This window comes from Ahaetulla prasina, chromosome 1, assembly GCF_028640845.1.
Source record: "Ahaetulla prasina isolate Xishuangbanna chromosome 1, ASM2864084v1, whole genome shotgun sequence".
Taxonomy (NCBI): Eukaryota; Metazoa; Chordata; class Lepidosauria; order Squamata; family Colubridae; genus Ahaetulla; species Ahaetulla prasina.
Genome location: NC_080539.1, coordinates 87,567,141 through 87,592,356, shown reverse-complemented (window position 1 = coordinate 87,592,356; position 25,216 = coordinate 87,567,141). Strand labels below are relative to the sequence as shown.

Genomic DNA, 25,216 nt, shown 5'->3' with positions numbered 1-25,216 from the left:
ACCTTTCCATTAAATAATTCCTCTTTCATTCTCTGATGCTGTGCCACGGCAAATGTATTATCACAAAAATGAAACATGGCTGCTTACCAAGCCTTGCTTTCAAGAGCATCAAAGCAACCTGGTTTAAATCCCAGAGGCATGAAATCCCAGATGGGAGCCGAACTGCAAATCCATATGGCATTCCAATATTAATTAATCCTGTTACCAAGAAATAACATTTGAAAGGCTCAATGCGGTATGCTAAGAGGGCAGTTTTAATTTTGGTTTTACTGTTTGGGAGCTTTCAGACAGATGCTCCAACTTTCCTACAGTATTTCATGTAGAGCATAGCCAGCTTTTCCTTATCTGAGAGTATTGAAAAGGATGCAGGAAGTTATAAATAGAAGGTTTATGCACATCTGTTGAGACTGGCCATTAGTGCAGTGGTTGCAATTCTCATGGAATTACTTTAGCCTCGTAAATTGCTGCTTCTTTTTTTTCAAGAAGACATGCTGGGGACTGAACCAGGAACCTTCTGTAAACTAAGCCAGCATTCTGATAGTGCATTAACTTCTCCCATGTGCATTCTCAAATATATCCAATAGAACCATCTTGTGCTTGGCCCTATTTGTTTTGGTCTAATAGACCAAAAAACTTGAAGAGAAGAATAAGCGGCTCGCATTTACCTCTCTGTCTAATTCTAGGATGTACAAAAGAGGAATTTGCACATCTTTCCCTCAAAAGAAGTGATAACGGATACATTCAGAAACAGTCTGTACATGTTGTCGGAAGGGGGGAAAACGCACAACTCACTGATGCTTTTCCTCAAATTCCTTGACATATTTACTTTAAAAGTTTAAAATATGATAACACTACCCTTCATTTAAAAAAAAAGGTCTCCAAAAACATGCATCCATTTGAAATAACCCAAAGTACAGAAATATGATTCAGAAATACAAGCCAGTTATTCTATTGCAGCCTTTGAAGTGATTTGTTCCACTTATCATTTCTTAGAAATGGTCAGATTGTCTTTGGAAGATGGTACATAATCCATCTATCCACATTATGTGGCTATATGGACAATTTTAGGTCCTATAGTGAACTACAGATTTTCCCAGTAGCATGCAAATATTAAGTTCTCATGTTGATTAATAAGACTTGCAAAAACATTTTGTCCTTTATTCTTTCCTTGTACTGTGCAGTCAAGATCATTACATGTGCATTATTTTTTCTTCTTCTTCTTCTTCTTCTTCTTCTTCTTCTTCTTCTTCTTCTTCTTCTTCTTCTTCTTCTTCTTCTTCTTCTTCTTCTTCTTCTTCTTCTTCTTCTTCTTCTTCTTCTTCTTCTTCTTCTTCTTCTTCTTCTTCTTCTCCTCCTCCTCCTCCTCCTCCTCCTCCCTTTTCCCCCTAGTTGTTTCTCTCTTCTCTACTTCTAATTGAATTCCATTCAGAATTCAGAGTATTCTCAGCCCTCCGTAGGCTCAGAAGATCAGTTGCTAACTCAAATTTGTTACTGTTAATAAGATTTTTTTTTTACAGTTCTGTACCCATGAGGTTCCTTCAATGGGCTGATATTATTTTATTATTGATCACCCAAATTTGGCTCCAGGCTTATTCTCACCTGCCACCTAATTTGGCCCAAGATTAGACAAAAATTATCTGTGGGCCTTTCTCCCTATTTTGATCATTCTGCATGAATAGAAAATTCTGTGATTTGGTCTAGGTTGCTCATAGAGCTCAGCTCTTAAATGCATTTAGATCAATGTGTCTGGCCAACTTTTCTTTAAAATCGTGAGTTTCTCCAAGAAGGGTCAGAAACTCTTAGCAATGCCAAACCAAATCTAGTATTTTGATATGGTTTTATGTCTGAATTAGCAGAGTATAAATCATTTGACTCTTGATTGTGGGGGAGCACTAATCTAGAAAAGCATTGAGGGGGTTTCATCCTCAAAAAAAACAACCCCAAGTGCTTCCACAAAACCTTCCTTCTGCCAACTGATATTGCCTCCACTCAAATATCACAAAACTATACGGTTTCACTGGGGATTAATTTGCTGTTGAAAACAGGCAGGGTTTATCTCAACAGTAAATTGGCCAGCTCTTCTGCTTTCAGTCGCTCCAAAATTGCAAGCAGAGACTGATTTGAAAGAATACAGTTGGCCAAAATTACTTTGAATCTGGGGAGGCCCAAAGATTTTTGAAAGTCTGTGGTAAATAAAATTAAAAGTCATTTCCACTTTGTTTATTTGCTAGAAGACCAAGTGATTTCCTCTCTTCTAGGGTCTTGTGTATTTTGGCTTGATAACCAAGACTTCGGTTCCAGACGTTTAAAATATGGTTTAGGTTTTTATTGAAAAGTAAAGCACAGGGCTTCACTGGAGCTCATTCATCCTTGTAAAGCCTTAGAAATCTTATTTTCCTATGGATGATTTTGGCTACTGCGCTCAAAAGGAATGAGAGAGTGCTATTGCTGTGGCAATGTCTTACCTTACTAATTCAAAATGAAATATTGATTTAATCAATTTAAAAGAGCAGAGGCTTGGCTTGGCTTGGCTTGGCTTTCCATTCCTTTCTCTTGTTTTCGTTTGCTTTGCAATGCAGCTTCCTGCTTTGTTAGCAAGAGCTAAAATAAGTAATTTAATCAACAGTCTTTCCCAGGTTTGAAAGCATGTAGTGTTACCGTCTAATTTGCTGTAACAGAACTTGAGCCCAGTTCAAAGAGGAACTGTTGGCAATATACCTTCTTGACCCAGAATATGGAACTATAATCGGTGTGCTTTCTGACGATAGAGTGCAGGCAGTCCTCAGCTTATGACCACAATTGAGCCCAAAGGTTCGGTTGCTAAGCAAGACAGTTAAGTGAGATGTGACCAATTTCACAACTCTTTTTGCCACAGTTGTTAAGGAAATATTGCAGTTATTAAGTGAATCTGACTTTCTCCGTAGACTTTGCTAGTCGGACGCCAGCTGGGATGTTTACAAATGGTGATCACATGACCCCAGGACAGTGCAACTGTTATAAAGAGCTGTGGTGGCACAATGGTTAGAGTGCAGTATTGCAGACTAATTCTGCCAACTGTCAGCAGTTTGATTCTCACCAGCTCAAGGTTAACTCATCTTTCTGAGGTTGGTAAAATAAGGGCCCAGATTGTTGGAAGCGATATGCTGACTCTGTAACCAGACCTATCAACTTGGCGGCCTGCAGGCCGGATGTGCACAGGCCATGCCCACCCCAGCTCCGCAAAGGCAAAAAAGTCACAATAATCACAATACGTGATGCGATCGAGTTTGACACTCGTGCTGTAAACCTCTTAGAGAAGGCTGTAAAGCACTGTGAAGCAGTACATAAGCCTAAGTGCTAGTGCTATTGTTATAAATACATAGCAGTTGCCAGGCATTCAAATTTTGATCATGTGGCCATGGGGATGCTTCAGTGGTCAAAAGTGTGAAAAACGGTCATAAGTCACTTTTTTTCAGTCCCGTAAGTTTGAATGGGCACTAAATGAATGATGGTAAGCCAAGGACTACCTTTGTCCTGCTCCATCCTGTGAAATATCATTTTGTCCTCGCTCCCAGGTTTCTTTGGTCCTGATCTGGCTGTATATTCAGGAAAGTGTTAAAAAAAATGTCGTTTGGAGGAGCCCTTGTAGCAAGGCAGTTTGGTGGCTAGCATTTCTGCTGTTGCTGTATTTGCTTCTTTAGCTTTTGTTTTGATGAAGTTTTTCATCCATTGTGTACCACTTTGAGTCATTTTTCAATGTGGCTGTATAAATTGACTCTGTAAATCCCTCTGTGTGCAGTGAGGTTTAATTCACGGTAAATATGTTTACAACTGCAACCTTGCAGCGAATCTTTATACAGAGAAATTGATGCCTACTCCTTGGATCAGTGTTTCATAAAGGATAGTCCCGAAACCCCCAGGGCTTCTTCAAGACCCTCTCAGGAATCCCTGAAATCAAAATTATTTGCCAGCCTGTGTGGAAAAATAATACAATGTTAAAATCCATCAAACAATTGTTAGCAAGCAGTAACAAATGTGTCAATTTTAATTTTTAATACAGTAAATATCAATCAATGCAATGTAAAGGTAAAGGTTCCCCTCGCACATATGTGCTAGTCGTTCCCAACTCTAGGGGACGGTGCTCATCTCCGTTTCAAAGCTGAAGAGCCAGCGCTGTCTGGAGTCTGTGGTCATGTGGCCGGCATGACTAAACGCCAAAAGCGCATGGAATGCTGTTACCTTCCCACCAAAGGTGGTCCCTATTTTTTCTACTTGCATTTTTTACATGCTTTTGAACTGCTAGGTTGGCAGAAGCTCAGACAAGTAACGGGAGGTCACCCTGTTATGCGGCACAACCGCTGAACTGCCGACCTTTCGATCGACAAGCTCAGTGTCTTAGCCACTGAGCCACCATGTCCTAATGCAACCCATACAATGCAATAAAAGCTCTTCAGGGGTCCTCAAAAAATGAAAAGGGATCCTGAGAGAAAAGGACAAGGGCTCCTTGGACAAAAAAAAGTTTAAGAAAATTAGATGGATGGAATCCAAGTATTATTTTTTTTCCTAGACAGTAGAGCTTCTATCCACTTCATGGCCCACATCAAATATTCTCTAAATGTCTTCTACAGAGTTTGAGAAAAACGCTTTGCAGCAAATACAACTCTCCTATCTTTTTGCAAGGTCTTAAGAGACGTAGTTCTGTCACTGGGTTTGGGATCCATATGGGTGGTAGAGCCCATGCAGTGGCTCTGTTAATTGCTGTTGATGGATTTTGTAACCCCAGCTGCTGATTCTAGTGCAGGGATGAAATGCTCCCATTCGGTAGCGATGGCAGCGGGTGGTTCGGAGAACCGGTAGCAAAAATCCGTGCCCCTCTCCCCCCATGCCCAACTGAGCTGCACAGAGGGTTTTGGTTTTTTTATTTTAAAAGCATTTTTTCTTTGGCCAAAAAAATGCTTTTAAAAGTTTTAAAAAAAGTCTCTGAGGAGCGTGCGGCTCAGCTGGGATCGTCAAAGCCTTTTAAAAGCATTTTTTCTACAACCTCTTCAGCCGAAGAGGTTGTAGAAAAAAATGCTTTTAAAAGTTAAAAAAAAAGTTGCCACGCCAACCCAGTCACATTATACCCCCCCACCAAGCAACGCCCACCGAACCAGTAGTAACAAATTTTACATTTCACCACTGTTCTAATGCTATGGTTTTTAAAAAATATTGTTTTCTTGTTTTTGCATACTTTGTACTTGTAAGCTTCCCAGAGTCATGAAATTGAGATGGGTGGCCATGTGAATTGTATTAATAAATACAGTAATATTTTCATTATTTATGCCTTGCCCTTCAAAACCAAAATCTTTTCCATCCTCTGGTTTTGGCTCATTCACAAATCTGGCAGTGTTTTTTCAGGTTGTTTCCTGTTTATTAATATATATACATATATATATATAATGTTGAAAAAGCCTTCAACATGATAATTTTGGAGACCTAACCAAATGCACTTCTCTGCTGCGGTCTCCCTCAAAAATGAGAGACTTCCTTGGCCTCCAAGAGCTGAGAGCAGAATAGAGAGGCAGGCTGGAGGAGATAGCATGAAGTTTATCTTCCCAGGCCTGAGTCATAGCCTTCCATGGAGTATAGATACACCGTATGGTCTTTCCTCTAACTTAAATGTGTAATTGTGGTAAAAATACAGAGTAGGATGAAGGTCAACCTCACACAACTGTGTGTGGCAGCTCAATCTGCCGCAACCAGTACCCACCTCCTCATCTTTCCCTCCTGCGACCCTACCAATCTATGTTTCGGAGACAGGAAATGGCAATGTGGCTTCCACCATTTGGAAGTTCTTAAAATTCTGACTTTGTGGCAAATCTTTAAACATACTTTTCCCCCCCCTTTTAGATCTTAATGATACACATTCTAATTGTTTCCACCCTTCCTTTCTTTTTGGCTAGGAAACCATCTTAGTGAAGTGCAGCCGTCCTGGTCATGCTTTGATAAACAAGACATACCAGTTTGAAAGGTGGGTGGTCTCAAGAGCAATTTTGGTGTGTGCTGTTTCTTTAAAAAAAAAAAAGGATTTGCAGTGAGAACTGATAACAAGTTTGTTAGTATCCCAAGATTCCTTTGGAGACTTTCTCTTTAATCATCCAGGCTTAAAATTTGGAGCAAATAAGAATTCCAAACTCCCTCTAAAGGGAAAAAGCAGATGGCTATATTCCCATTTCTTTGAATATCTGTAGAATATCAGATTAGGTTTTTTTTAAAATACATAGTTGTATTACCTCTAAATCAGGGGTCTCCAACCTTGGCAACTTTAAGACTTGCGGACTTCAACTCCCAGAGTTCCTCAGCCAGCAAAGCTGGCTGAGAAATTCTGGGAGTTGAAATCCGCAAGTCTTAAAGTTGCCAAGGTTGGAGACCCCTGCTCTAAATTAAGCTTCTGATCAAGTGACAATCCCCTTCACAAACAATCTGCAGCAGGTGATCTGTTTCTCTACACCAGGGGTATCAAAGTCTCAACGTCATGGTGTTGTCATGTGATGTATCAGGACTTTCCCCCCCACCCGTTCGCTAAACCGGGCGGGGGTGGAGCCAGCACCAGACGCATCCGGCCTGTGGGCCGTGAGTTTGACAACCCTGCTCTACACAGTACAACAAATACAACTATATAGAGAATGGTATTCACATGAAGCCACACAGAAAGCAAAAAGGTACTGGTAGTCTTCTACTTATAACAGTTTATTTAGTGACCATTCAAAGTTACAACGGCACTGAAAATATTGACTTACATCCATTTTTCACACTTACAACCACTGTAGTAGCATCCCTACAGTCACATGATCAAAATTCAGATACTTGGCAACTGATTCATATTTGTGACAGTTGCAGTGTCCTGGGGTCATGTGATTACCGTTTCTGACAAGCAAAGTCAACGGGGAAGCCAGATTCACTTAACAATCTAATTACTACCTTATCAACTGCAGTGATTCACTTAACAACTGTGGCAAGAAAAGTCATAAAATGGGGCAAAACTCACCTAACAAATGTCTCACTTAAAAACAGAAATTTTGACTCAATTAGGGTTGTAAGTTGAGGAGTGTCTGTTTTACATTTGAAAAAAAAATGTAATTGAGAAAAAATAAAAAAAAGGCTTAACTCTTATTCAGTGTGTGTGTGACTGTCAATATACTATGCAAACCTTGGAGTAATAAAAATTGTCTTCCATGTCCTAAAAGAACAGGTTTGCGATTTGAGTAAAGCTCATTGATCCAATAATTTCTTTAGAAGTTAAAATGACCTTGCTCAAAACATTTTAGCAGCTTCAGCTGATACACCACCTTTAGGCTTATTTGATGGAGAAAGCTTGGTTAAACTTCTCTAGCTCTGGTAACTATCCTTACACTGTCTGATGCTAGAGTTGCCATAAAATCATGTCAGTAGTTCTAATTATTGGATTGGGGGCTTTGATTATATTATCCCCACGGTCCATCGCATTGGCTTCTTATATGTGTCCTTGGGCCCTGTCAAAAATACTTCTTTTAATTTGTGATTCCCTATGGTGCTCAACGCCAAGTTACTCAACAGACCATCTCTGTATCTATTTTTAACCTCTTTATGGGCAAGTTCACAGTGTTCCCACCTAAGGCCATACTTATCTCTTCAGTTACATATCTACACACTGTTAATATTCTCTTTTTCTTCCCCCTCTCTCTCTATTTTTACAATTAGAGCTAACTTGACATTTTGTATTCATTATTAATTATTAATTTTTCATTTTTATGCTTTGATCCTTTTTAGTCTTGAAGGAAATCTGCATGGAACTCAAAGGCTCCAGTTTCTTCCTTTACTTTTGGCATTTCTATGAACATAAACCATAGGCTATGTCTCTAGAAATAGGTTGTAGTTGTCAAGGGCCTACGGCCTTGGCTTTCCTCAGAACATTTTAAATGACTACCATCTGATTGTTGGAATATAATTGTGGCTCTACTGTTCTTCTATTTTAATTTCCTGATGTCTAACATAGCTTCAGAGAGGGGGCGTGATTCTTCCTTACTCAGGGGCTTCTGAGGAAACTTGGCATTGTTAAACTAACATAAAGATTGCATTGAGTAAATTTATTCTTGTTCTTATTCCTTACTCACTGTGATCATTGGTTGAACGAATCTTGTTTTATTTTTCTCAGGGTTTATAACACATCTGATTCACAAGTGACAGTATTTGCAGATATTTCTCCTTTGCTAACTTCTTTGCTGGATGGGTAAGTAAAACTGAAAGCAAAAAAACAAGTTCACAACTATTTCAAAGAAAGAAAGACATGATAATATGTCTGCCACAGAAGTACCCTAACCCTAACAATCGTAACTCTAACCCATATTTTTGATTAAAGATTGTATTCTACTCCAAGTACCTTATAAATAAGTACAGAAATAAATTACTGATCCAAATAGAACAACTAGACATATTCTAATTGAATATGTAAGGACTTTTCTTACATCTCAGAAGTACTGCCGTGAGATCACAGAAGATCCTATGCGGGATCGTATCGTTCTGGGGGGGGCGCACTCGATGTTTGCAGGCGATCGCGCGCCCCGATCCCCCTTCCTTCTCCCGTTTCCCGGATGGTCAAGACCCTCAGAGCCTGGGCCTTCGGCTTATGTTGTGCAACGCCCGGTCCGTGGTCAATAAGGCCCCCCTAATACATGATCTTATCCAGGGGGATGCCACGGATCTTATAGGCGTTACGGAAACCTGGTTGTGCACTGAAGGGGGTGTGCCTCGTGTGGAAATGTGCCCACCGGGTTTCCGTGCACTCCATCAGCCGAGGGCTCAGGGTAGGGGTGGGGGAGTGGCGGTGGTTATTAGAGAGAGTCTAGAGCCGAGGGAGACCACTGTACCTCAGATTGCCGGGTGTGAATCCCTCTTTGTGAGGTGGGGTCATAGGTGTCAGATGGGCTTGTTTGTCGCGTACCTGGCTCCTTGCTACGTGACAGCTGCCCTGCCCGAGCTCCTGGAGGTGCTGGCTGGGGTGGCAGTGGAGACCCCCAGACTTATAGTCATGGGGGACTTCAATCTGCCATCTTCCGGCACATCATCAACAGTAGCTCGGGAGTTCATGGCTTCCATGACGGCCTTGGACCTGACCCAAGTAGTCGATGGTCCTACTCACACTGGGGGTGGCACGCTGGACTTGATTTTTATCTCTGGTCAGTGGTTGAAGGATCTGGACTTGAGGGATGTAGTCACTGAACCTTTGTCATGGTCAGATCACTCTCTCCTTCGCCTAGACTTTCTGACCGCTATTCACCGCCGCAGGGAGACAGAACCAATACCTTGGTTCCATCCCAGGCGCCTGATGGACCCGGAGAGGTTCCAGACGGAGCTTGGGCCATTTCCTGAGGGTCTGGCTCACGACATGGCTGAGGAACTAGTCGCGGCCTGGGAATGGGCCGCGGCTGGGGCTTTAGACCGTGTCGTGCCTTTGCGGCCTCTGACCCGGCGTAGATCCCAACCGGCTCCTTGGTTCTCAGAGGAGCTGAGGGGGATGAAACGCCGGAGAAGACACCTAGAGAGTTCGTGGAGGTCCAGTCATTCGGAGGCTGATCGGACACTAGTTAGGTCTTATAATAGGACCTACCTTGTGGCACTGAGGGAAGCGAGACGTTGCTACGTCTCGTCCCTCACTGCGTCGGCAGATAACCGCCCGGCCGCCCTATTTCGGGTGACTCGTTCCCTCCTTCACCAGGGGGAGCGGGATGACCCGTTGCAGGGACGTGCTGAGGAGTTTAACGGTTATCTATACGATAAAATCGTTCAGCTTCGGGACGGTCTGGACCAAAATTGCGGGGATCCAGATGGGGCGTCTGAGGGCGGTCTTGTTGACATTGTTTGGGATGAGTTTGACCCTGTGGCTCCCGAGGACATGGACAGGTTGCTGGGCAGGTTGAATGCCACCACATGTTTACTGGACCCGTGCCCCTCCTGGTTGGTACTGGCCACTCAGGAGGTGACACGAGGCTGGCTCCAGGTGGTTACGAATGCTTCTTTGTTGGAGGGAGTCTTTCCGGCCGCCTTGAAAGAGGCGGTGGTGAGGCCCTTCCTCAAGAAGCCTTCCCTGGACCCGGCTGTTTTAGGTAATTATCGTCCGGTCTCCAACCTTCGCTTCGCAGCGAAGGTTGTAGAGAGTGTGGTGGCATGTCAGTTTCCCCGGCACCTGGATGAAACTGTCTATCTAGACCCGTTCCAGTCCGGTTTCCGGCCCGGATACAGCACTGAGACGGCTTTGGTCGCGTTGGTGGATGATCTCTGGAGGGCCAGGGATAGGGGTTGTTCCTCTGCCCTGGTCCTATTAGACCTCTCAGCGGCTTTTGATACCATCGACCATGGTATCCTGCTGCACCGGTTGGAGGGATTGGGAGTGGGAGGCACCGTTTATCGGTGGTTCTCCTCCTATCTCTCTGATTGGTCGCAGACGGTGTTGACAGGGGGGCAGAGGTCGGCCCCGAGGCGCCTCACTTGTGGGGTGCCGCAGGGGTCGATTCTCTCGCCCCTTCTGTTCAACATCTATATGAAGCCGTTGGGTGAGATCATCAGTGGTTTCGGTGTGAGGTACCAGCTGTACACTGATGACACTCAGCTGTACTTTTCCACACCGGGCCACCCCAACGAAGCTATCGAAGTGCTGTCCCGGTGTCTGGAGGCCGTACGGGTCTGGATGGGGAGAAACAGGCTCAAGCTCAATCCCTCCAAGACAGAGTGGCTGTGGATGCCGGCATCCCGGTACAGTCAGCTGAGTCCGCGGCTGACTGTTGGGGGCGAGTCGTTGGCCCCGATGGAGAGGGTGCGCAACTTGGGCGTCCTCCTGGATGAACGGCTGTCCTTTGAAGATCATTTGACGGCCGTCTCCAGGAGAGCTTTTTACCAGGTTCGCCTGGTTCGCCAGTTGCGCCCCTTTCTAGACCGGGATGCCCTATGCATGGTCACTCACGCCCTCGTGACGTCTCGACTGGATTACTGCAATGCTCTCTACATGGGGCTCCCCTTGAGGGGCACCCGGAGGCTTCAGTTAATTCAGAATGCGGCTGCGCGGGTGATAGAGGGAGCCCCTCGTGGCTCCCATATGACACCTCTCCTGCGCAGACTGCACTGGCTACCTGTGGCCTTCCGGGTGCGCTTCAAGGTTTTGGTAACTATCTTTAAAGCGCTCCATGGCATAGGGCCGGGTTACTTACGGGACCGCCTGCTGCTACCGAATACCTCTCACCGACCCGTGCGCTCTCACAGAGAAGGACTCCTCAGGGTGCCGTCAGCCAGGCAGTGCCGTTTGGCGACACCCAGGGGAAGGGCCTTCTCTGTGGGGGCTCCCACCCTCTGGAACGAACTCCCCCCAGGACTCCGTCAACTTCCGGACTTCCGAACCTTCCGCCGCGAGCTTAAAACACATCTATTCATCTGCGCAGGACTGGACTAGATTTTAAATTTATATTGATTTTAATGGGTTTTATTATATATACTGTTTTTTAATTTGGCTATGTGGAATAAGTTTTTTAATTGATATTTTATTCTGTATTTATATGTATCTTTTTATTTGCCTGTGAACCGCCCTGAGTCCCTAGGGAGATAGGGCGGTATATAAATGCGAAAAATAAATAAATAAATATAACCTGCCCCTTTTTCTAATTCTGATGCCTTTTTATATAAATAGCCATATTTTTCATTTTCCTTTTTCTCTGCACTATATCCTGTTTTACCTATTGATTCATCATAACATTCTTGAGAGTTATATTACTGTAAGGGTAGATCTGCTTGGAAAGCTAGAGTAACGCGTTAGAGAATTTACTGCTCCAGTAGAGCATGAATTAAGGTGCTTTATAACTGTGAAACCCTTACCCGTAGGTATCTGACTTCATTATAAAGCCTGTCCATCTGGGGAATGTTGGGTTCCTGAAAATACTGCCTCTGTGCTGCCTGAAGCTTTCAGGGCAACTCCATGGTATTAAAGCAAGAAATGTACATTCAGATTTGAGTTTAAAAACAAGTTGCTAAGCCAGGGATCATAGTCAGATTTAAGTGCATGCTCTGTGCTACATAGTATAGCAGGAAACAGGATCCATGTGAATGATTCATGCTGGCATTACTATAGTTCTTTCTTATTAAGTCAGTACAATAATGTTTTCAGTGATACTCTAAAGCAGAGACTGGAGCCAAAGGGAGAGGGGCTCTGGAGCCTCAATTCCATTTTATAAAAACTGTCCACCGTAAGACATAAATGATGTGACCATTGTCACCAAAGTGAACAGGGCTTAGACTTTTAGGCTTTGGAGGAAGAAATTAATGGATGGAAAGAATGTGTTCATTGTGCTCCTTATTTTAGTGCACACACCCAAAATCGTTTTTTTTTTATATTTGCATTTATATCCCGCCCTTCTCCGAAGACTCAGGGCGGCTTACACTATGTTAAGCAATAGTTTTCATCCATTTGTATATTATATACAAAGTCAACTTATTGTTGACAATTGTAAGTATTGCGGTCAGCTTGCCAATGGATCCCACTCAGTCTCTTGCCTCTGTTCCAGCTGCTGGATCCAGGGCATCAGCTCCAAGGAAGAAATGGGAAAGCATTATATCCTAAAAGCAGTGATCTGATTTTGCTTCTGCCCTTCTATCTTTTCTACTCTATAGCATTCCTTGTGTCCTGCTAGGAAGGAAGAAACTTCTTTCCTCATTCATAGAAATTTTCAACTGGGGATAGGTAAAAGAGACAGGCAGGTGGGGTGTTTTTCAATGGATTATTCCAGTACTAGAATGAGGGACCTATTCTGTGCATATAGTAAGCTTCCTTCCAAGGTTTAGTTTTGACCACTTAAAAGTTTGTCTTTAAGAATCACTTCTCTCTCTACTTTTCAGGTTCAATGTGTGTATTATGGCTTATGGGCAGACTGGCAGTGGGAAAACATATACAATGTTGGGCCCACAGCTTGAAAACAGTTTCCGTTTCTCAGTGGAAGATGAGAAAGAATTAGGAATTGTTCCTAGAGCCAGCAAAGAAGTGTTCAGGTATTGACTATATTGAATGTTTGTGCATCAGTGGTAGGTTTCAAATTTTTTTACTACCAGTTCTGTGGGCGTGGCTTGGTGGGCGTGGCAGTGGAAGGATGCTGCAAAATCCGCATTTCCTCCTGATCAGCTGGGACTTGGGAGGCAGAGGAGCAGGGCCAATCAGAATTTTTACTACTGGTTCTCCGAACTACTCAAAACTACTAATCCATTACCGGTTCTCCAGAACTGGTCAGAACCTGCTGAAACCCACCTCTGCTATGCATGTATGTATTTCAGTTTTCTTTCAGAAAAAAATTATCTGCTTATTACCATAAGAGTCTCAAAGTTGCAGTTCCAATCAGGAAGCAAGAAGCGGCGGGGGAGGGGGAATCCCAACAATGCATTCTTTAAAAAGCTTAATAAAATCCATGTCTCAAAAGGATACTGTAATAGATTTTTTACAATCGGTCTAAGAGTGGAGATTTTCCAGAGTTGTTTGGCAGATTGTTACAGAGCATAAAGGCTTTTCTGAGGAAGTTGCTGTGATGTAATCATCAGCCCGATAACAGATGGACATCATTAATACATTTACTGTACTGGATCTTATTTTTCCTCAATCAATCATGAAAAGAGCAAATCATCTGAGTGGAACTTGAATAGTTCCTATGGCCTATAATTTAAATAATTGTTAACCCCCATTCAGAAAATACGAAAGTGGGCATTTAACACTTATTAGTACACTTGGATAAAATAAATCAGCTGACAGCAAATGGTTGCAGTTTCAGTACAGAATTATTTACACTTTTCATTCATAGTGTTTCTGTACAAGTCTGTCTCTGTTGCAGTGAGTGATGCCTTTTCTGCATTATTCTTTGTGATTTTCAATCAGGGCTTTGTATATTTACCCTACAAATAGGCTTCCTCTTTTTACAATTATCAGATTGTTGTTTGAAATTTGGGGGTGGGGGTGGTGGTTAGTTTTTTAATAAAGGATAATAAAGGATAATAAAGGATAATGTGCACAAGCAGCTGGGTGCCCCTTCCACTTCTAAATCAGGCACTGTATGTTCTACAAAATACCCTTGAGCATTTGAATTATTGAGATATCAAAGGAAAACTGCTATCTGTCAAGGAAACTAGTGAACTTGTACACAGATTGGCTGAAAATATGAGGAATTGAATGTAGAAATATGTCAGTGGAAGAAACTTTGCTGGCTATGTTTACTGCAAGTTGTCCTATTGAAGGCAGAGCAATCAATAATTTAAACATCAGTCTTGAAACTGTGCAGTTCTTTATGCAAGCTGTTGCAGCATATGACTTGAGAGTTTGTACATAAGCTCTGAGATGCCAGAGGTTGAATATAACACCTTGAATTGCTAGATATATGCTGTTACATTTCAATTCTATTTGCATACAAAGAGATCTTCTACTAGTCCTGGGGAAAAAAATTGACTTGAACAGGCAGCCTTCTAGTCAAGGAAGACCTCGTTTTGATTCAGCCTGATATATACTGTACATGAAATGATAATTGTACAATAGACTTTGAGGCCTTTAAACTATGGTGCTGGAGAAGACTCCTGTGAGTCCCTTGGACTGCAAGGCGAACAAACAAGTCAGTCCTAAAGGAGATCAACCCTGACTGCTCTTTAGAAGATCCTGAACATGAAACTCAAATACTTAGCCACTTAATGATAAGGAAGGACTCACTGGAGAAGAGCCTAATGCTGGGAAAGATTGAGGGTAAAAGAAGAAGAGGACGACAGAGAACAAAGTGGCTGGATGGAGTCACTGAAGCAGTAGGCGTGAGTTTAAATGGACTCCAGAGGATGGTAGAGGACAGGAAGGCCTGGAGGAACGTTGTCCATGGGGTCGCAATGGGTCGGACACGACTTCGTAATTAACAACAGTAACAAAACATTGAATTACAGTATTTTTCAGACTGTAAGACACAGTTCCCCCACCCTCAAAAAAAGTGGGTGGAAATGTCTATGCGTCTTATAGACTGAATATGGGCTCGTTTTTGGCCTCCCGAACCCCCCATGCATCCCGTTTTTGCCCTCCCTGGCCCCCAGAAGCACTCTGCAGCCCAAAAACTAGGGGGGGGGTTGGTGAAAATGGAATGTACGGAAGGTTCTGAAGGCCAAAAATAGGTCTGTTTTTGGCCAGCAAAGTGCTTCTGGGGGCCAGAGAGGGTGAAAATGGGACGCATGGAGGCCAGAAACTATTTTTCCCCCTTGTTTTCCTCCTCTAAATCTAGGTGCATCTTATACTCCAAAAAATATGGTATCACTGCATCTTCTTGGATAAAAAATAGAACATCTATGTAAAATACCTATAAAATACCTCTATCTATAGTACCCTGTGACCTTCCAACAACTTATTATAGAAGATTGGTAATGTATTTGTTAATAAATACATTAATAATTATTATTACAAGATATTTTGCAATATTTTGTTAATGTAACCTTACAATAAAACAAAATTCATTTATCTAGTCATATCTCCAGTCTACCTGGGAGGGCTAATATGTGCAATAATAATAGTGCAATAACATCAATATTGGAAACCTGAAGGCACAGGCCTCCCACTTCGACTTTTAACCACTTGATCCATTAGGGTCTTTCCTAAGTTTCTATCTCTGACTGCTAAGCCACTGGGGTCTTCTATCTATCTTATCTGAATGTTTCCTTAGGTAGCATCTCTTCCCCTCCTTCCCCAAGATCATTCCATTAAAACCACAGAGCTTATTACAGAATAAGCAGTGAATAAATACTTTGAATCACATTTTAGAAAAGCTCAGGTATCTCAGAAAAGCAACGAATATAAAAGATTATGGACTTTTTAATATCCATTCAAGCCAAAATAATCTGCTGGATCACTAACATAGCTTATTTAGGTTTGTTTTTTTTTTAAATTTTTTCATTCTTTTAAGTCCTTTTTCTTCTTTCAGGCTTCTTTCAGAAAAGTCACCAGGAAGCCATTGGGTTGAGGTTTCTGTTGTAGAAGTGTATAATAATGAAGTTTTTGATCTTCTGGCCAAAGACAACTCTGGAAGGCTGAATGGTATCAAAAGGGGTATAATGACAAATAAAGAAGGAAAGAATGACATTCCACTTCTTACCAATGAGTGAGTACTTCAGGGAGTGTCTTTGAGTAACAACTTGTTGTGCAACATGTGTCATTGGGCATTGTAAAAAATGTGAGCTAGGATAGAGCATCTATCCTAGTGTCTTCCATTCCATATCTGTTTGTGGCTTACTAGCATTGTAACAGTGTGTTATTTTTTTTAACCTCTTGATTGCATGGAAACATTTGTTCTATTTCCTCTCCGAAAGTTTATGTAATTTAAGAATATCCAAATGGGGAAGGATTATAGGGGCTCATGCAAATCCTGCTCCAGTATTTCTATGTATACAGATCCTCCTACATTTAGCACAAAGATACAAAAAGGAGTAATAAGCAAATATGACACATGTGTTTGGAAATCTTTATAGCATTCAGGAGCCACTTTTCCAACTTTAGGGCTCTTGCAAGAACCATGATGGCACAGTGGTTAGCATGCAGTACTGCAGGCTACTTCTGCTGACTGCTGACTGCCGGCTGCCAGCAGTTCGGCATTTCAATTCTCAATGGCTCGAGGTTGACTCAGCCTTCCATCCTTCCAAGGTTGGTAAAATGAGGACCCAGATCGTTGGGGGCAATATGCTAATTCTGTAAACCACTTAGAGAGGGCTGTAAAGCACTGTGAAGCAGTATATTCATCTAAATGCTATTGCTATCTGATTAGGGGCCATAATTCAGATACATTTGACTACAAGATTAAAAGCAGTAGAATACTATAGTGTGAAATGATAAAGTGCAAAATAGTAGTCAGAGAAAATTGCTGACAGGGAGAACTTTTCTGTTCTCAAAATGGTTGCTTCAGCTTCACTAAATCCCAATTTAGTAGAAAGTAAATCAGTGAAATTGCCATCTGTTATCCTTTCTTTTCCCCCAAGATATTCATAATTAATCTCAGTTTACTTTTGGATTTTCTTCTGGGCAGGTGGGCACAGTTTCAAACAAAGGTCTGAATCTCCTCACACCTAGTCTAAAGCTTAGCCACAATGTATGTAAAGCTGCCAGACAGCTGGCCGATGCAGTTATTATGGAAACTCTCTACTTAACTTTGCACATGTTGTAGGCAAATACCTATATGAATTTCAAATTATCTCTTTCCAGCTAAACTTTTTCAAGCTATGTGCCTTGAACTGATGGTGAGGCACATTGTACAATTTTGCTTATACAGGTTTTATGACGGTCACTTATCCCAAAGGTGCTTTTTCAAGAGGCAATTGGGCATTCTTGTTTTTCTTTGAAGGTGTTTTGCTTCTCATCCAAGAAGCTTCTTCAGCTGAGAAGTGAAACATCTTCAAAGAAAAACAAGAATGCCCAGTTGCCTCTTGAAAAAGCATCTTTGGGACAACCATGACCTGGATGACTGAGAATCCACATAGATTGATCACTTAGCAACTGTTTGAAGTTATGACGGGGTCCCCCACCCCAAAATACTTGTGACCGGTTTCAAACTTCCAACATCGGAGGGGGGGGGATAGTCATGAGCTATAGTCATGAGTTTTGAGTGCTCAGCAACCGACCCACATTTTACAGTACAGGAGAACTCCAGATGATTTTAAGAAGAATTTTGCTGTTTCTTGTGTTAAATTCCCAAGTAAACTCTTGTTTCTGACTTCAGTGGAGTTGAGATTTTTCACTGCTCCTTCAGCTTGCAAAGTTGCATTGCACAGTGCAAGCATTTCGTGTACTGTTTGGCAGAGGAAGGGAGAGAGGGAAATGGCACTCAGACACAACAGCCCTTTTATTTCCTTTATAAACTATAATATACTGCACCCACAAAGGAGATAATTTAAGGCAGTATTTTTGTCTGTGGGTTTTACTAACATAAGCAAACCACTGGAGCTTTGTTTATGTGTTTCTCTGTCATTGCCAAAAAAGCCTTGATTTAAAAATATGCTAAACACACTGGGGGTAGGGAGTCTGAGCAGACATAATTCTCTCCATCTGGTTTTATAATCTGTGTACCGTGATCACAGAACAGAAAAAAAAAACACCCTGTTGGGTTTTTTTTTTCACAATCATGGTTGGAACATTTCCTTAAGGCTGATATTTTAGGGGCAGTAAATTTTCTTTTTATATTTAATGGCTAGTGGGAGGAGAGCTGGATTCTATGTTATTAAAAACATTTTTTAACAAATTTTAAATAATAAGTGCATGATTAATTTGAAAGGGGGGGGCATAATATTTTGAGACTTCAAAGGTTGTTGTTTTTTTTTTAAATCAACATCTGAGCTCTTAAATTTTAGTAAGAATTAAATAAAACCAGATAACTGTTGAAATTTTGTCATCTTCTAAAGTAAGCTTTAAAAAGTGCAGCTTCCCTTTGTTCACAATACTGCCAGTTTTGGCCCATTTCTCCAGTTTTAGGGGAATGGATGGGAAGGGTTTAAAAGAACAAAGCGAATACCGTCAACCAGCGTTTCTCAACCTCAGCAACTTTAAGATGTGTTTACTTGAACTCTTAGAATTTCTCCACCATTCCAAAGGACTAGGCATAATGTTCCATCTCTTAAAATCCTCCACTATCTTTACCCCACCTTTGGTGGGCAAAAGTTGCAGTTTTGGAAAGTGGCCATCAATACATCAGGCCCAATGTGAACATCAAGTTGTTAAAAGTTCCGATTTCTGCTTCTAAACCAGGGGTCCCCAAACTCTGAGCTGCGTGCACCCCCCCCCACTTGCACTAGCATCGCTATGAGTGTTGCGTGGGTGCTCGTGCAGCCGTTTGCGTCACATGTACGTGGCCCTGTCCGCACAAGCATGTATGCGTAAAGGCATTTGTCCCTTCCTCCCACCTCCGGGCTGCCAACCCAGAAAGGTTGGGAAGCTCTGTTCTAAATAATTTCATTATTCTAACCTGGTTGTTTAGAGTTGTTTAGAGTTGTTAGAATGCAGCATTGCAGGCTAATTCTGCTGACTGCCGACTGTCAGCAGGTCAGCAGTTCAATTCTCACCAGCTCAAGGTTGACTCAGCCTTCCATCCTTCCGAGGATGGTAAAAAATGAGGACCCAGACTGTTGGGGACAATAGGCTGACTCTGTAAACTGCCTAGAGAGGGCTGTAAAGCATTATGAAGCAATATATAAGTCTAAGTGCTATTTCTAGTGCTATTAGCTCAAAGTGAATGTCTGTTATATTTGGTGGTTTGCAGTGACTAAATCCTGTTGCACAATGAATTAATTAAAAGTGTGAGGAGAATCTGCAGAGCTAAATAGGCTCCTTCCTTTTGTGTAACTGTGTCAACTGACAAACCCTGACAAACTGTAGGAAAGATGACAAAAGGAATGGAGCACAGAAGATTGAATTAAAGCAGTCCCTTGCATCCTCCTTCTCAACAATACAGCTGGCCCCAGCCTTGCCCAGGAAACTGATGGCTAGTATTTAAAAGCCCAGGATAATTTATAAATTGTGTTGGTGCTCTGAAGTTCAAATGAAAGACAACTGGTTGCAAAAACTAGAATTTGTGTCATGTGATATCATACTGTCAGGAGAAAGAGATCTCCCCACCCGCAGTTGTTCCAACTTGTAGCAGGTTTTATTTTAAGTATAACTTTGGGGGAAATCCATTCAGAAAAATATACCGTATTTTTTGGAGTATAAGACGCACCTTAGTTTTTGGGGAGGAAAATAAGAAAAAAGCTGATTGGCAGGTGGATCGGCCTCCCGGAATACCCCCAATCAGCTGTTCCAGAGGTGAATTTTAGCAACAGATTCCTTGGATGTAAGCTTTGTGCCTTGCTTTTTTTTTGCTTTTTTTTCTGCCTCTGAAAGCCTCTGAAACAGCTTCAGAAAAAAAGCCCCTCAAGCTCTATTTGGGGGCTTCTTTTCTGAAGCTTCATTTCTAATGCTTTTTTCAGCCTCTGAAACCTCCGTTTGAGAAGCTGGATGGAGCTACATTGAGAGTATAAGATGCACCCAGATTTTCACCCTCTTTTTTTGGGGAAAAAAAGGTGCGTCTTATACTCCAAAAAATACAGTAGTTTTTTTTTTCCAAAACATTTTTTCCAGCTGAAACACACATGGTACCTGTTAAATTCCACACACTTAAGGGAGAAAAATGTACCAATAAATGCACAAATTTATATAGAAAAATTTAACTAATGTAAAAAAAAAGTAAAACATTCATGGTTCTTGACTGCCTTGACTCTCTGGAGTCTAAAATATGCTATTGGGAGTTTGAATAATATTTCATCTGTAATGAATTTGTGTAGATAAAGCATGGAAAACCCTCAGTGCTCTCCCCCCAAAATCATCCAAAGCAGTAAAAAATAACTGTTAATTTTGCTTCAGTGGATTAACCAAGAGAGCAAAATTGGGTTTTTTTCTCCTCAGAAGAGATGTTTACAGGCAATATGTTTGCCTTCACTTCAGCCACTCTGTCAGTAGCATTTTGAACTGCACAAGATGCAATGATACCATCAGAAGTGGGTTTCAGCGGGTTCTGGCCAGTTCTGGAGAACCGGTAGTGGAAATTTTGAGTAGTTCAGAGAAAATTCTGACTGGCCCCGCTTCTATTGTCTGCCTCCCAAATCCCAGCTGATTGGGAGGAAATGGGGATTTTGCAGTATCCTTCCCCTGGAGTGAGGAGGGAATGGAGATTTTACAGTATCCTTCCCCTGCCACACCCACCAAGCCACACCCACAGAACCGGTAGTAAAAAAATTTGAAACCCAACACTGGATACCATCCATGACAAATAATCTTCCAACCTCTATTTGGTTATGGTTAAGGAAGAATCCTGACTTTCTGAAACAGTCTTTCCGCTATTAAACATCTATTCTATTCTGCTAAGAAGTATGTTTTCTTGTTTAGCCAAAATCTGCTTCCTTTGCAAATTCCACACAGTAGTCCTACTTTAATTTTGGGATAAGTTCCAAAAGATAAGTCTACTGTTTGTGATCTATAACAAAAACCAGAAAGCAGTTAATACATAGGAATGGAGAAGAGAGACAGGAACCTCAGTGGACGTGCATGCTGAATAGATGATCCCTAACCAAATCTCCTCAGTTTGAAATGATTCCTGACATTTCTGACAGCATAGAGAAGCATCTATGAATGAACTGATAGTTGCTTTAAAAAAACAGTTACAATTAAGCAATCTATTCACTGTACTAATAATTTTTGTGAACATTGGCTCATGTCGTCCTCTAATAATTGCTGAATTTTCTTGCAATTTAACTCTGTTTTTATTTTAAAAATGTTAGACGCTGGCAGGAATTTATGTTTTCTTTTCTTTATGCTAAATAATAGCAAATAAGATTCCACTTCCCCCAATCCATACTCTAGCACACGGGTGTCAAACTCAAGGCCCCGGGGTCAGATCCGGCCCACGGGGTACTTAGATCTGGCTGGTGGGTCTGCTCTGGAAACAGCTAAGTACCGGCCTGTGGTGCAGAGGTGGGTTTCAAAATTTTTTACTACCGGTTCTGTGGGTGTGGCCTGGTTGGTGTGGCATGGCTTGATGGGCATGGCAGGGGAAGAATACTGTAAAATCTCCATTCCCACCCCACTCCAGGGGAAGGTTACTGCAAAAAATCCCCATTTTCTCCCGATCACCTGGGAATTGGGAGGCAGAGAATAGATGGGGGCGGGGCCAGTCAGAATTTTTACTACCAGTTCTCCGAACTATTCAAAATTTCCGCTACTGGTTCTCCAGAACTGGTCAAAACCTGCTGAAACCCACCTCTGCTGTGGTGCCTCTGCTAGCTAAAATGGAGCTCGGGAGGGCCGCTCCGTTTTTACTGGCAGAGGGTTGCAGGAGACTTGGCCACACACACACCCTGCCACCCCCCAGGTCAAACACAATCCTGATACAGCCCTCAAAGAAATCAAGTTTGAAACCCATGATCTAGAATCAAATCTGAGCAGGATGCTTTAGACCAGTTTGGACTATGATAGGTTCTTTCCTCAACAATTGGCTTACCCTGGGTCAAGCTGAATTTTGTCTTCATAACCCTTGTTTCATTTTTTGAAAAAATACATTGATTTCCCCAAGACTGCAGTCTTCTAATTTTATTACGTATTCTGAAGGGACTGCTGAAGCTTTTCTGCAACACTGATTCAAGTAATAGTAAATGTTAGACAACAGTGTAATATAAACAACAATGTTTCATTGTGAATGCATTATTCTATATGCAAGCGCTATCATTTTGCTATTCCCTTGAGTATTTTGCTGTGAAATAACTCTAGATGCTTTGAGTTTTTTTAAAAAATATCATTTTATATATATGTGTGTATTTTCTAAGACCTGTTGAAGATGTTGTGGAATTCTTGGAGCTTGTTAACCAGGGTCTACAGCTGAGGGCCAAACACTCAACCCTTGTACATACCGATTCATCTCGTTCACATCTTGTGATAACTTTAACAATAACCATCAAGGCTGCCTCAGAGGATTATTTTGGTAAGAAGCTTGTGTACGTTATACTTCTAATACTGTATATATATAAAAAATAGAACCATAATAAAATTTCATGTGTTTGTGTGATCTCATGAAGTCCTTGCTCATTAACAGTAAGTGGGATTGGAAACTCTCAAAGATGCTTTTTCATGAGGCAACTGGACTTTCTGTTTTGTTTTGTTTTTAAAGACATTTAGCTTCTCATCCAAGAAGCATCTTGGATGATGATTCTGAAGAAGCATCTTTGGGACAACCATGACCTGCATGACTGAGAATCTCCATAGACAATTGGAAACTCTGTTGTTAAGCGGCACAACTGTTAAATGTGGTGTCATGTGACTACACCACTTAGTGACAGCAGTTCCAGAAATCTCGGTTCCTGTCATTAAGCAAGGACTATGCAGGTTGTTAAGGGAGGATATCATGTGATTACAAGTTTAATTTTCCTGTTGGCTTCGCCATTTGACTCAGGCAAATTGCAATCACAGTTTGGGACTGTGGGACGTTGAGATGTAATTGCAAACAGTCACCAAGTGCCTGAATTGTGATGATGTGACTGTGGGGACCTTGCAACAATTGCAACTATGAGGACTGGTCATACGTACCACTCATTGGGCAGCATAATGACTTTGAATGGTTGCTTAACAAATGGTCAATAAACAAAAACTATCTGTACTCTGCCCTTTTTCTGCATTTTGTGTTGTGACATCTCTACATAGGGGGTGGACCTTGCCCTATGATGGTATGATGCTACTAAAAGCATATGATTCTGTAGACACCTCTGAGATTTCCTAAACACTGAAACAGTGTGTATGTGTGTGTGTGTGTGTGGGGGGGATATATAATTCCTAAAGAGTACTTTCCATACCCCAGCAACAATGCAACAGAAGGGCTTTAAATGGAGTTATCATCAAGATTACTTCTCCTACTAAAATCTGGACAGGTCCATCATGAAACAGAAGATTCCTTAAATAGTCAGATGACTCTAAGCCATTTAGGGCTTTTTTTTTTATTTTGCATTTATATCCCGCCCTTCTCCGAAGACTCAGGGCGGCTTACACTATGTTAGCAATAGTCTTCATCCTATTTGTATATTTATATACAAAGTCAACTTATTGCCCCCAACAATCTGGGTCCTCATTTTACCTACCTTATAAAGGATGGAAGGCTGAGTCAACCTTGGGCCTGGTGGGACTTGAACCTGCAATAATTGCAAGCAGCTGCTGTTAATAACAGACTGTCCTAGCAGTCTGAGCCACTCAAGGACCCTTTAAAGTTCAATTGTGCCCAGTAAACAATTGGCAAGCATCCATACCTTTTGGGCAGGCATCATATTATCCCTTTTGTTATTAGACTAGCTGTAACATTTTTAGCCTTAGGTCTGCAGGTCTTTTGAAATAATCCAAATCTATTGTATGTTTAACTTTGCAGGTTCAAAATAAACGTTTTTTCTTATTACTATTATTATCCAGCTCCTCCTTGGACAGGTGACCATTCTCGTCAAAAACTAGATAAAGAACATTTCTCCACTTCTGCTGGCTCGTCTAGAGCTTGTTCACCAGCACAGCTCTCCAGGGAATCTGTGGAGAGACGGAAGCAAATGAGAACAAAACTTCAGCTGGTGGATTTAGCTGGTAGCGAAAGTGTTGGTAAGTTAGTCTTTGGAGCAAAACCATCCTATGCTTGTGAAGAGATAAGCCAAGTTTGCATTTAACTTCCGAAGGTACATGCAACATGTAGAAGCTCCAAGGATCATATCAGAAATCTATCAAATTATATTTTTGATGTCAAGCTGGTGAACGGGAACAGGTAATGCTTGAGCAGCCCCTGAACCACATTTGTTTTTGTATCAGTGGACGGGAAAAGATCAGGGGTGGGCAAAAAGACTCTCCCCCTTCCATTTGTTCTGAGGTTAGACTTACATTAAATTGCTTTGTTAAATCTCTTGGAATTTTGACATTTTTCTTCTGTTTCTTATTTTGGTAAGAAACCCACTGAAAATGTCACCCCCTTTATTTAATAGTTTGAAGCCAATTTTAGCACCATGCTCACAAGGAAGCCAGGAGGCAGATAAAGGGCTGTTGCCGGCTACTACTGTAGAATATTCTCACTGTGGTTGCTTAATATTTATGGAACAGTGGTGGGTTTCAAAAATTTTTATTGCTGGTTCTGTAGGTGTAGCTTGGTGGGTGTGGCATGGCTTAGTGGGCATGGCATGGGAGGATACTGTAAATCTCCATACCCACCCCACTCCAGGGGAAGGTTACCGCAAAATCCACATTCCCTCCCCATTCCTGGGGGAAGGATATTGCAAAATCTCCATTCCAATCCCACTCCAGGGAAAGGTTACTACAAAATCCTCACTTCCTCCCGATCAGTTGGGAGTCGGGAGGCAGAGAATAGATGGGGATGGGACCAGTCAGAATTTTTTCTACCAGTTCTCCGAACTACTCAAAATTTCTGCTACCGGTTCTCCAGAACTGGTCAGAACTTGCTGAAACCCACCTTTGTTATGGAATACTTATTCTCCTGAAAAAAGTCAGAGTTCCAAAGTACCCTTCAATTTCTTTTTTTCTTTTTTGACAAAGCTTCAAAGTGAATGTACTGATTTTTGTCATTGTTGTTGTCTTATTAAAAATTAAGTTACACTGGTGGTATGCAAATGTGAGAGCCTTGCTACCAATTTGCCTGACCTA

General features: G+C 41.7%; 1 protein-coding gene across 1 annotated transcript in view; it reads left to right on the top strand.

Annotated features, from left to right (window-relative positions):
• KIF25 (kinesin family member 25) overlaps nt 1–25,216 on the top strand; it is a 46,071-nt gene that overhangs the window by 9,157 nt on the left and 11,698 nt on the right. The window contains exons 5-10 of the mRNA XM_058167706.1: nt 5,922–5,989; nt 8,153–8,227; nt 12,874–13,023; nt 15,957–16,133; nt 22,369–22,523; nt 23,993–24,169. Coding sequence (XP_058023689.1) covers nt 5,922–5,989; nt 8,153–8,227; nt 12,874–13,023; nt 15,957–16,133; nt 22,369–22,523; nt 23,993–24,169 — 802 coding nt within the window. The remainder of the gene's footprint in view (nt 1–5,921; nt 5,990–8,152; nt 8,228–12,873; nt 13,024–15,956; nt 16,134–22,368; nt 22,524–23,992; nt 24,170–25,216) is intronic.